Source organism: Molothrus aeneus, chromosome 3, assembly GCF_037042795.1.
Source record: "Molothrus aeneus isolate 106 chromosome 3, BPBGC_Maene_1.0, whole genome shotgun sequence".
NCBI lineage: Eukaryota > Metazoa > Chordata > Aves > Passeriformes > Icteridae > Molothrus > Molothrus aeneus.
The window spans coordinates 70,361,132-70,371,911 of NC_089648.1; the positions used below are offsets into that span (position 1 = coordinate 70,361,132).

The 10,780-nt window shown below is 45.5% G+C and overlaps 1 protein-coding gene across 2 annotated transcripts; it reads left to right on the forward strand.

The window, feature by feature from the left end:
* The first annotated feature begins 1,733 nt into the window (after nucleotides 1-1,733).
* LOC136554036 (WD repeat and coiled-coil-containing protein) lies at nucleotides 1,734-9,775 on the forward strand. 2 transcript variants are annotated; one of them, XM_066545831.1, is made up of 5 exons: nucleotides 1,734-1,840; nucleotides 2,157-2,274; nucleotides 4,018-5,887; nucleotides 7,322-7,439; nucleotides 9,176-9,775. In XM_066545831.1, the coding sequence occupies exons 3-5, from the start codon at nucleotides 4,037-4,039 to the stop codon at nucleotides 9,445-9,447; spliced, it is 2,241 nt and encodes a 746-aa protein (XP_066401928.1). In that variant the 5' UTR covers nucleotides 1,734-1,840; nucleotides 2,157-2,274; nucleotides 4,018-4,036; the 3' UTR covers nucleotides 9,448-9,775. The 2 variants fall into 2 exon arrangements, with proteins under 2 accessions (XP_066401928.1, XP_066401929.1); XM_066545832.1 differs by lacking the exon at nucleotides 7,322-7,439 and having other exon boundaries at nucleotides 9,176-9,343.
* The last annotated feature ends 1,005 nt before the right edge of the window (nucleotides 9,776-10,780 follow it).

Here is a 10,780-nt window from a genome sequence, read left to right on the forward strand (position 1 = left end):
GACTGAGCTGTTCAGGTAAGCCAGTGGTGGGGAGGAGGGTGAGGGGATGTCAAGGTCAGGCTGTATGGGGCTGAGAAACCTGATCTAGAGGAAGGTCTCCCTACCTGCTGCAGGGAGTTGGAATGAGATGATCTTTGGGGTCCCTTCCAACTCAAACCATTCTATGACTTACTATTTAAAATTGTATATCTCTGAAAATTACCAAGTTTTAATGTGAAGATGCTCTGATGGCAGTTTGGTCAGTCAGACTCACAGATGTATCTTACATATTTGAATCTGTCCACAGCTCTGTGTTAAACCTTCCTTCATTAACTTCAGAGCTTTTTTGTGCTGTTGTTTCCCCTCTGTACAGGCACTCATGCTATATGGCCAAGTCACCACCTAGTGTTCTTCTTTTGCTAAGTTGGAGCTACTTACATATTTGACCTTACATATTTGCAACTATTTTAAGCATTTTGTTTTTCCCACACCTTTGGCAGCTCTTTTTATGGCACCTTTTCCAGTGTTTCAGCATCCTATCAGGAGTGTAGGTTTCAAAACTGGTACAATGATCTGGTACACTGCTCTGCAGTGCCGAGGAGTGGCAAAGTGGCACAGTCACACAATATAATTAACTTTTAAAGGGCCTCAGAGATTTATAAGGATCTATGCTCAATACAATAAATCAGGACCAGGTAGGTTGTATTGGAGTAGTTCTGCTTTGAATTTAGATGGTTTCTCGCTTCAGTGTGACCACCTCATGGGATGGGATACACAACACCAGGGCCCTGATGTTCTCGCTCTGGAGGCATCTCTGCTCTTCTGTGCCACTTCCTGAGGCCTCTCCAGGAGCCACATGGGTGTGAGCAGGCTGGAGGTCCTGTGTGGAAGTGTCACACGGTGGATGACCCCTGGGGACAATGGAAATGACAAGAGCAGGACAATCACTTCCTTAGCCTGGCAGGTGATGCTTTGCTTGATGCCAACCATACCCTGGGGTGCATCAGGCACAGCATTGATCGCTGGTCAAGGGAGGGGATTGTCCCTCTCTGTTCTGCACTGGTGTTCCATGTGCAGTTCTGAGTGTCACAATATAAAAAGGACATCACACAATATAAAAAGGAGGGCCACAAGGATGGCAAGGGTATGGAAGGAAAGCCTTATGAGGATCAGCTGAGGTCACTTGGTTTGTCCAACCTGGAGGAGACTGAGGGGACATCTCATTGTGATCTTCAACATCCTCATGAGGGCCAGCAGAGGGGCAGACACTGATCCCCCTGGCAAGCAGTAACAGGAGCCGGGAGAATGGCATGGAGATGTGTCAGGGGAGGTTTACGCTGGATATCAGGAAAGGGCTCTGCACCCAGAGAGTGGCTGGCCACTGGAACAGGCTCCGCAGGGCAGCGGTCCGAGCACCAAGCCTGAGTTGAGGAAGCGTTTCCAGGCACACGGTGCGATTCTTGGGGTGTGCTGCGCACAAGAGCTGGGCTCGATGGGTGCCTCCCAGCTGCAGATATGCTCTGATTTATGAGTCCCCATCCCCTCCCGCCGCCCGCCCAGCGTCCGCGGCCCCTCAGGGGCGCTGTGGGGCTCGGGGGCGGCAGCGGCCGAGGCGCCCGCCCCGTGCAGGCCCCACCCGCGGGGCCATAGAGCGCCGCCGCCACCACAGAGCGGCCGGGCGGGCGGAGCGGCGCCGGCGCCCCCCGCGGCCGGGCGGAGCTGGGCCGTGCTGGGCCGGGCGGCGCGGAGAGGGGCGGGCCGGGCCCTGCGGGAAGGCGGTGCCCGCCACAGCCCAGCGCCGCCGGGGCTGCAGGGCCTGGGGCCGCCTCAGCGGAGCGGGGCCGGGCCACCGGCAGGGCGGGTGAGCGCGGCCGCGGCGGGCGGAGAGGCGGCGGGAGGCGGGGAGGAGCGGGGCGGGCGGGCCCGCGCAGGCAGCGGCGGCGCAGGCGGGAGGTTTGTGCGGGCTCCCCGGCCCGCCGCTGCCCTGGCCGCTCCGTGCAGGGGGGTCCCTAGAGCGGCTCCTCTGTCCCTGGGGGTGGGACGGGCACCGCGTTTCGCCGACACCCGGCCTGTAGTGTGACACCTGCCCGGGGAGCTGCGGCCGGGCCGGGCGCTGCAGGAATGTGGCTTTGGACACAGGAATGCACTGGCCACTCTTGCTCTTTTTGCTTTTCCAGGGCAGCTGGGATAGTGACAACGCCCGTTGTGACACAGGAACATCTCCAGACGGCCCAGGAGGCTTTAGCATCTTTCAGTGCCTTGTGAGGCACATTATCTCGCATCTCCCTGCCATCAGTAAGTATTGCCCAGCAGAGTGGATTCTGAGCACAGGGAACATCCAATGTTAATTTTCCTGGAACTGGTGACTGCTTAACAGGACTGAGTTTGGTTATAGAGGAGAGGCCAGGTAGATGGTGGAGAAGTTGCATTGGAAGTATCTTGAGTGTTCTCCTGTGAGGCAGGATTCAGTGTGCTTAAACTTATCCCTGACAGACATTTCCTTAATTGGCTCTTACAGATTATGAAATTCATGTAGTGCCTTCTCCTCCTCTCCAAGGTAACCTGCTTCAATGCTTAGCTATTACATATAGTCAGAATTTTTCCTTAATAGCTGACCTAAATCTTTGTTGAAACTAAGCTGATTATTATCATGCCCTGTCCAGAGTATACCTGGAGACCAATGGATGGATGTTCTGTCACTGGGCTGGTGAATGTTCTCTGGTTCCCACTCACAGTCTTCTCCAGACAGAGAACCCACTTCCTGTGTTTCTCTGATCCCTTAGCTTTGTTGAGCATTTCTATCATCTTCCACTCAGAAGTAGGTTCAATGGAGGTGCTGTTGGCAATGAGGAAGTAGGGCAGTTATCTCCCTTGTGTATCTCCATCCCTCTTAAAACATTCCAGAATGAATTATTCTTACTTGGCTACATATCTCACATTACTGAAATATTCAGTTTGTGATTCATTGTAAGCCACATCCTTTTTTGCTATACCTCTACCTAGGGAATTATTCCTGGAGAGGTATCCAAGTTGGTGGGGTTTTTTTTAATAAGTATATTATTGTTATTAGGTTGAGAGGTTACTTCGGTCATAATAACATAACTTTCTATACAATTTTTATATTTTAAATCCATTCTTGCAATCCTCTTCCTTCAAGTTTAGGGTCATCCACAAATAATTAAAATACTTAGTGGTGCCAGGCCCCGCACATTGTGATAAACTCTTCCAGTTTGACAGTTTTAATCTCAACTTTCTTGTTCTTCTTGTTTCCTACTAAAACTGTAGCTCATTCTGTGCCATGGCTTTACATCTGAGCCAAATTTTGTGCAGATCTCAAATTAGGAAACCATCGATTCCTTTGAACTGGCTTTTGTGCACGGAGTAGGGATTGCTCACAGCTCAAAAACTAGAAGTTAGTGTAAAATCCTGAAGTTTTCCCAAGTGTTGATGCCTTGTGTATGCCTTCTTTTAAATTCTTTTTTCTTTCATTTCCTCAGAAAAATCTGCTTTCATCCTAATTCTCTTCAAAATTGCATTTGCTTTCTTAGACAGCTTTCTGGGATAACCATCCAAATGCCTCCTTCTCACACGCTTAATACAGGATCAGATTTGTAGATAATACATTAATGCTTGGTTATACTAGTAAGGGATGACTTCATCTGGCCACAAGTGCTCCAGGAAGTTGAGAGCAGCAATATTTTGAGAATTGTTGATATTGAAATAAACAGAAAGTATTCTGAGAACAGCGAATTACTGATTAGAATGTAGGGACTGATCTTGTGATGGAAATGCAGCAGAAATCTGACGGTAAGCCTATAGAAACAGCAAAGCTTCTTTCTCTTAAAATTGCATTTCATGGTGGAAACATCATAAACAAAAAAAATTACTGGGCTGGGAATTAAGCATAGGTGAACATTATGTTTATATTGACTTCACTGGAAGGAAGAGTCCAGCACTGGCAGGGTCATAAGCTAAATGGTAATCCAGGTACTGTCCTCTACAATAATTCCTTTTTCCTTCTCATTCTGCTCTGTGTAGATGTTCCACTTTGAAAGCCATGGAGCTGGGAAAGGCGAAGCTCCTGCGCACCGGCCTCAACGCCTTGCACCAGGCCATCCACCCGGTGCACGGGCTGGCCTGGACGGACGGCAAGCAGGTGATCCTGACCGCGCTGCACCTGCACAACGGGGAGCCCACCTTCGGTGACTCCAGCGTGGTGGGTCAGTTTGAGCACGTGCACGGGCTCTACTGGGGCCCCTGTCCTGCCGAGGCCCCAGCCCTGCTGGCCGTGCAGCACAAAAAGCACATCACCATCTGGCAGCTCTGCTTCAACGGCGCCGACAGGAACAAGCTCCTGGTTTCCCAGGTCTGCGACATCAGCGAGCCCTATCCCGTGCTCCCCCAGGGCTGCGTGTGGCATCCCAGCAAGGAGGTGTTGGCCGTGCTGACCACCCGGGACGCCTCCGTCCTGCCCTCTGTCCACCTCGACAGCTCCAGGATTAACGCAGACATCAAGGGCAGCGGGCTCATCCACTGCGCCTGTTGGACCAAGGAAGGCAACCGCTTGGTTGTGGGGGTGGGCAGTGCCCTCCATTCCTACATTTGGGATGATGCTCAGAAAACACTCAGCGCTTGCTCTTTTTGCCCAATCTTTGATGTGGGAGGCTACATCTGTGCCGTGGAAGCTACGCAGAATTTACAAGTCGCTGTTGCCACCGAGCTCCCTCTGGACAAGATCTGTGGCTTAAATGCTGGTGTTGCCTTTGAAGTTCCATCAAGCGTTGAAACCGAGTCCTTCCCCTCACAGTCCAGCTTGTGTGGGGAGGAAGAGTATTCTTTGGATGGGGGGAAGAAGTCACTGGACTCTGAGAAGCCCTTGTCTGTAGTTACATCTCCTGTGGATCTAACTCACATACTTTCTAGCAAGCAGAGTGCTGATTCCAGCCCTCTCCTCCACCTGAGGCCCAAGGACTACCTGACGGGAAGTGGCCAAGATTCCTCACACCTCATCTTGGTGACTTTTGAAAGAAAGGTTACCACTACTAAAAAAGTGAGCATCCCAGGCATTCTTGTTCCTGATATAATGGCTTTTGACTCCAAAACTCAAACTGTATCTGTTGCCTCCAATACTTGTAATGTTATTTTAGTCTATTCACTGACTTCATCCAATTTACCTAATATTCAACAAATTCAGCTAGAGAAAAGCGAGAAGCCAAAGGGGTTGTGCTTCTTGACCAATAAATTGTTACTGATACTGGTTGGAAGACAAAAATTCTCTGACCCTGCTTTTCTTCCTTCTTCAAGATCAGACAAATACATGATCCGATTGATGATTAAAGAACTGATACTTGAAATGTGTCCTTCAAAGGCTGTGTCAGCTGATGGCAGCTCCAGTTTGAACCTTTCCAGTGTTACTCCTGATCCCTCTAGAGATGTCCACCCACTCAGCCGTGGGCTCCTGATTCCAGATCGCTCTGCCCTTCAGTCCCCCACAAGCCGAAGGAAACTCATTGAAGAAATCAAGAGTCCTGCTTATGAACAAAACTTGGTGTTGAACATCAGCGACTTCAAAGAGAAAAAGGTTTCCATGAATTTTCCTCCAGCTGTCGAGACTCTGGATGCTGAGCCAGTTAATCGGAGTGTGGCACTATCTAATGCTTCAAACAGGCCAACGTCCCCAAAAAGGCAGCATGAGGCAGCTTCCAAAATACCCAATTCTTACAAGAATAACCTCTTCAGTGAGAAGGAGGCGAGTTACTTTTTGAAAAATGTGGAAAAATTGTCTGGTAACTTCGCAGAATTGCAGCACCATCTTTCTGAATTAACTGAGCTGCTAAAATCTGGGAAGAGAAATCTTGCAGTGTACCCATCTTCTCAGGAACCATCATTTATTAAAATCACCTGCCAGGTAATTTTAATATTGGAAGCCTTAATGGTGAAACCTGTTTGTGGCTGTATGTTCTTTGTAATGCTCAAGTAACAGTCAGTAGGATTAGATTTCCATCCTGTTTCTGCAGGTATTTATATATGGTTATAAATCCCATTACTATGCAGGCTTCCAGTGTTTTTAAAGCAATGGGATATCCTGGAATGTGAAGCTCCCTGCCCCACCTCACCCTGGGCCAAACCCCTCAGCTCTGCAGTGAGGCTGCAGGGACTCCAGAGGACTCACATATTGCAGCCCAGCTGCAGAATTAAAGCCCTTTATAGAGATCTAGGAAGGGAATGCTTTTCCTAGGCAACATCTAAAGCTTTCTGTATAGAAATTTAGACAAGTGAAGATTTCCATGTGTGGGAATTGGTATCAATCTCCCGCTCTCCTGTGAGGAAAACTAAAATAATGGCGACTGAAACAAAAGCAAATTGCCTTGGCTTTGAAACAGAAATGTTGCTAATTAGCATTGAGAGCACCATCCAAGGAGGAAAGAGACCTTTAGGGACACAATAGATAATTCCATTAACATGGCTTAAAAATGGATTTAAAGTGAAATTTCACATGAAAAACACATTGTTTGGCTGAAAGATTTGCTCTTGCAAATCTCATGCTAGAAAGGGTAAATTACCTGATTATCAAAACCTGGCAGAGATCTACTATGTCATTTCTAGAATTCCAATTAATTAACCTTAGTCAATATTCAAGGTAATTTAACCTGCCATTTTCCTTTCAATTAGCTCTTACTTTTAAGCTTTATTACTGAAAAAAAGTTCCAACTTTTGTAGCATTGAATTCAAGTTCTAGATCATATTCCCTCACTCTCTTCACTGTTTTCCATTGTAAACATTTAATAATTGTAATAAGAGATTTAAAAAATGCCTTCCTGTGCCCAACTGGGCATATTCTTTGAAGATGCTTTTTGGATTTAAGGCTTGGAGCAGTGATGGTCAGGGGTGGGACAAATAAGCCCTTCTGACTTGTGAGTCTGTTCCTCACCCCAGCATTCATGAGCAGGGGTTCTCACTTCTGAAGTTTTGGATCAGGGATGGGTGGGGAAAGGTGGGGATAGAAAACCTGAAGCTTTTCAAGCTCCCTGGGGAAGTCCTTCACAGATGGAAGGATGGGGATGAGGATTGTGCTGTGGTTGAAGCTCATGGTTTCTCCTGCAGCAGTGGATTTTCTCCCCTGTTCTGACATGCTGGATAAGCACTGTTCCTTGCTGCTGTCACTCATGAACACTTTGACGGCTGAGACTTCAAAGGATAAATCTTGCAAATGGGCCTGAATGTGTGAAGGTTTTGACTTTCTGTAAATAATGCCACTGAAGACACGTCTGTGATCCTGTTGTGATTAATGCCATTTTAACTATACATCACAGTAGCTAATGACTGTTGCTTGCATTTTCAGAGGCAGCTTTCCAAAAGTGATGCAGATGAAAGTCGGGCTGTTCTCCTCTGTGGTGGTAAACTCCGCCTAAACATCGTCCAGCAGATATTCAACCTCTCCCTTGTAGAAATGCAGCACGGTATGTTGGGATTATCCAAGAGGAAAACACTTCATACACCTTGCCAGAGAAGCTGTGGCTGCTCCATCCCTGGAAGTGTCCCACAGCCTGGTCTAGTGGAAGGTGTCCATGCCCATGGCAGGGGAGTGGACCTGGATGAGCTTTAAGGTCCCTTCCTACCCAAACCATTCTGTGATTCTGTGTGTCATTCTTAGTGAGCAATAGCAATATGCATATTCCATCCAGGGAAAAACCCAAGAAATAAATAATGAAAGATGAATAAAATTTTGTTTGTTTTTTTTTTTTAATAATGTAAAAATTCTTCTCTGAATCTTCTTTTACTGAGAAGAGTCTTTTCATTATTAAAAAAAAAGAAGAGCAAACTTTCATATTGATGCTCTTATCAAGTAACTAGTTATACAGCAAAATTGCTTTTAGCCAGTGTTTTACTTGTTTTCAGCTGCTCAATAGAGAGAAGTCTGAGTAGCAAGGAGAGTTGACTGCTGGTTTTGGGAGTACAGTGTTCTATATTTGAAACTGTGGCTCCAGCATCTAGACTTGCTGTAGGAGATGCTGTAGCACAGAAGCAGCTCCGTACACTTCAGCAGTGCATCAGGTTTTGCTGTGAAGAAAACTGCCTCTCTTCCTGCTGTGTTCTCCTCTGCTGTTACCAGTTCATGCTGTGCCCATTCCATGTGTCTGTGTACATGTCAGTTCTGAGTGTCTCACTCTGGGCAGAAGTAGAAAACACACTTTGGGGTATGATTTCTCACTACTACAGGTATTCCCTGTGCTATATTCCATCTACTTGCCCCCTGTATCTACTCTCCCCCTGCTTGCAGATCACTGGGCAGCCATCCCAAAGCCTAAGGCTGCTGTTCTTGCCATTGTTCTTGCCAAGTTTTATTTCTCCTAAAGAATTCTAGAGGGAGTATGTTTGTTTGAAATATACAGATGCAAAGTAGGAATGGTTTTTCAAATCCTGAGTTGTATTGATTTTCAAGTTTGGTCCAAATTAAGCCAAAAGATTAGATGGTTGTGTGCCTTTAAGCTACAATCTTCTTGTGACATAAAGTTACATAATACAAATTTACAAACAGCTGGAAATGCTCCTCTGAATTCCCTTACCCCTCGTGAGCTTTATTTTCTTGCTTTATCAGCTTAATGGATAAAAATATAAAAATTTTCTAGTTTATTTATGTTGGCAGAAGTCAGGATTTCAGATTCAAATTGTAGAGAAAAAAACGAGCGATGAAGTCAAATAGCAAATGGCCCAGAGATTTTGGGTTTATACAGTATTGTAAAGTGTTCCTTCCTTGTACTTCTTGGAATTAAGTATAGTGAAATTATGTAATAAAAGCAATTTCTAAATTGTCTTTATTACAATAATTTGTCATTTAATTTACTAAATCTCTGCTTTTTATAGTATCTGCATAGCTTTAGCACTGTGAAGTAGCTTATCAATACCTAATTAAAACCAAGTGTGGATGCTTATGAATTCTGCTCAGAATTTCAATTCTCCTCCTCATTTGAAGCATGCATTTATTATTGTCTCCTCTCCTAATGGCAAAATCCATCATAGTTGCCAAGTGTCCTTTATTTTTGAGATTGTACAACCTGTATATTTTCATACCTTTTCTTTTCTAGAAAGTTGTAAATATACAGAAACATTTAATTCTAGAAGAAATTTGGTTTTTACCTTAAAGGTACCCTAATTACACAAAGATTTATCAGCAGCCATGTGCTTGTCTTCCCAGGTTCCTCTTGGATCGTCCTCACAGCAGACAGCGAGGGCTTCATCCCGTTAATGTTCACATCCACACAGGAGATCCTCATCAGAGATGCCACTGCAAAAGGCTACAGTGCCCGCTCCTCCAAAACTCTGGACATCATCAGTTCCACACAGGGGTGTAGATCCACTTCTTCTGAAAGCCTGGACATCACCAGTTCTCTGGAAGTACTGAGGGACTGCTCCTCCAAGACCTTGGACAGCATCAGCCCTTCAGAACAGCCCAGCAATAAAATGTAGTTTTTGAGAGTGGTTTTGCAATACCTCTCTGATGATGGGAGGCTTTTATGTTTACTGTATGGGACTGCAAATTATTAATAACAGTCTCAAATGTCTGTACAATTTCTATAATTTTTTGTTGCATTGTAAATTATTTATTTGATCCTTGGAAACTTTAACTTTTTTTTATACTGAGCAGTGTTTTTTAACTATGTCTCTTGAGGTACAGATGAGGTTGAAAATGTGCATTCTTACAAATTTCTGAGCTCAAGTTTCCATCTTGGTCTTTAATACATTGGTGGTTTTAGATAATAGTAAACTTGGATAATAAAGAAATCTTTGAAAATGCTGCATTGTCCCCCATTTCCTCTTTTCTGCCAAAGCCTGAAATATTGTGCTGGTGTTGTTTAGGAGCAGTGCCTGCAGAAGTGCACCTGGGTTTGCACTGGTGTAAGCACCAATGAAAGGTCATGGAGTTTGGGACAAAATAGGATTATGAGAAATATCCATATTGTGTGTAAGCAAGATCTTTTTCCCCTCCTGTACCTGCCCATAACACTTCTCTGCTTCCATCTCTGGATTTGGGGAAGTGGTTGCCACATGTCTCATCCAGCTAAAGTCTGACAGAAGAAAATGTTCTATGGGCTTTTGTAGTGAGAGAGAGAGAAAATGCAATGGGGAAATGTAGAAAAAGTTTATGTAAGCACAAGTTTATGTAACATGATTGCAGCACTGAAGAAAAGACTAATCCAAGATTGCTCCCCATAAAATCACAGCATGATAACTTTAAGCAGTTTATCAGGCTTTCACAGTGGCACTTACTGTGTGAGAAGGCATCAAGCAGCTAGATTATAGAATTGGAGCTGCTGTCTCAGGACAAAGATAATCTCCTTTTTTTTTATTGCCTATTTGGAAATTTAGCCACTGTCAAACTAAATATATCCACAAAAACACAGTATTAAAGATACAACACTAGCAAAAGCTGCAGAGAGCACTCAGCATTGGGTGGTGAAACTACAAGTTACAGCTCTTGATGAATGGGGAAGAAGGAAAACAAAGTGAAATACTTTGGCAGTTGTGGGCTCAATCCTTTACATAACGTATCTTCCCAGTAATGGTGACTGTTTCATCAAAAGGTGGACCATGATTACAGCTGTCCTTACCAGAAAGTCACTGAAACCTCAGCACTGGGTGTGGGTTCAAAGCAGGCTGGATGCTGGGGATGGTCCATGTTTCTTCACAGCTGCCTGACAGTCCTTTTTCATGCCTGTTCCTGATTCCAACATCCCACTAACCCATGGGAGGAGAGGGTCAGGGCTGAGCACTCTCGGCTCTGCAGAACCCCTTGACTTTG

Coding starts and splice junctions, on each gene's coding strand:
- LOC136554036 (XM_066545831.1), top strand. CDS start 4,037: ATGGAGCTGGGAAAGGCGAAGCTCCTGCGCACCGGCCTCAACGCCTTG. Junction 5,888..7,321: donor TTATTAAAATCACCTGCCAG/GTAATTTTAATA, acceptor TTGCATTTTCAG/AGGCAGCTTTCCAAAAGTGA. Junction 7,440..9,175: donor CCTTGTAGAAATGCAGCACG/GTATGTTGGGAT, acceptor TTGTCTTCCCAG/GTTCCTCTTGGATCGTCCTC.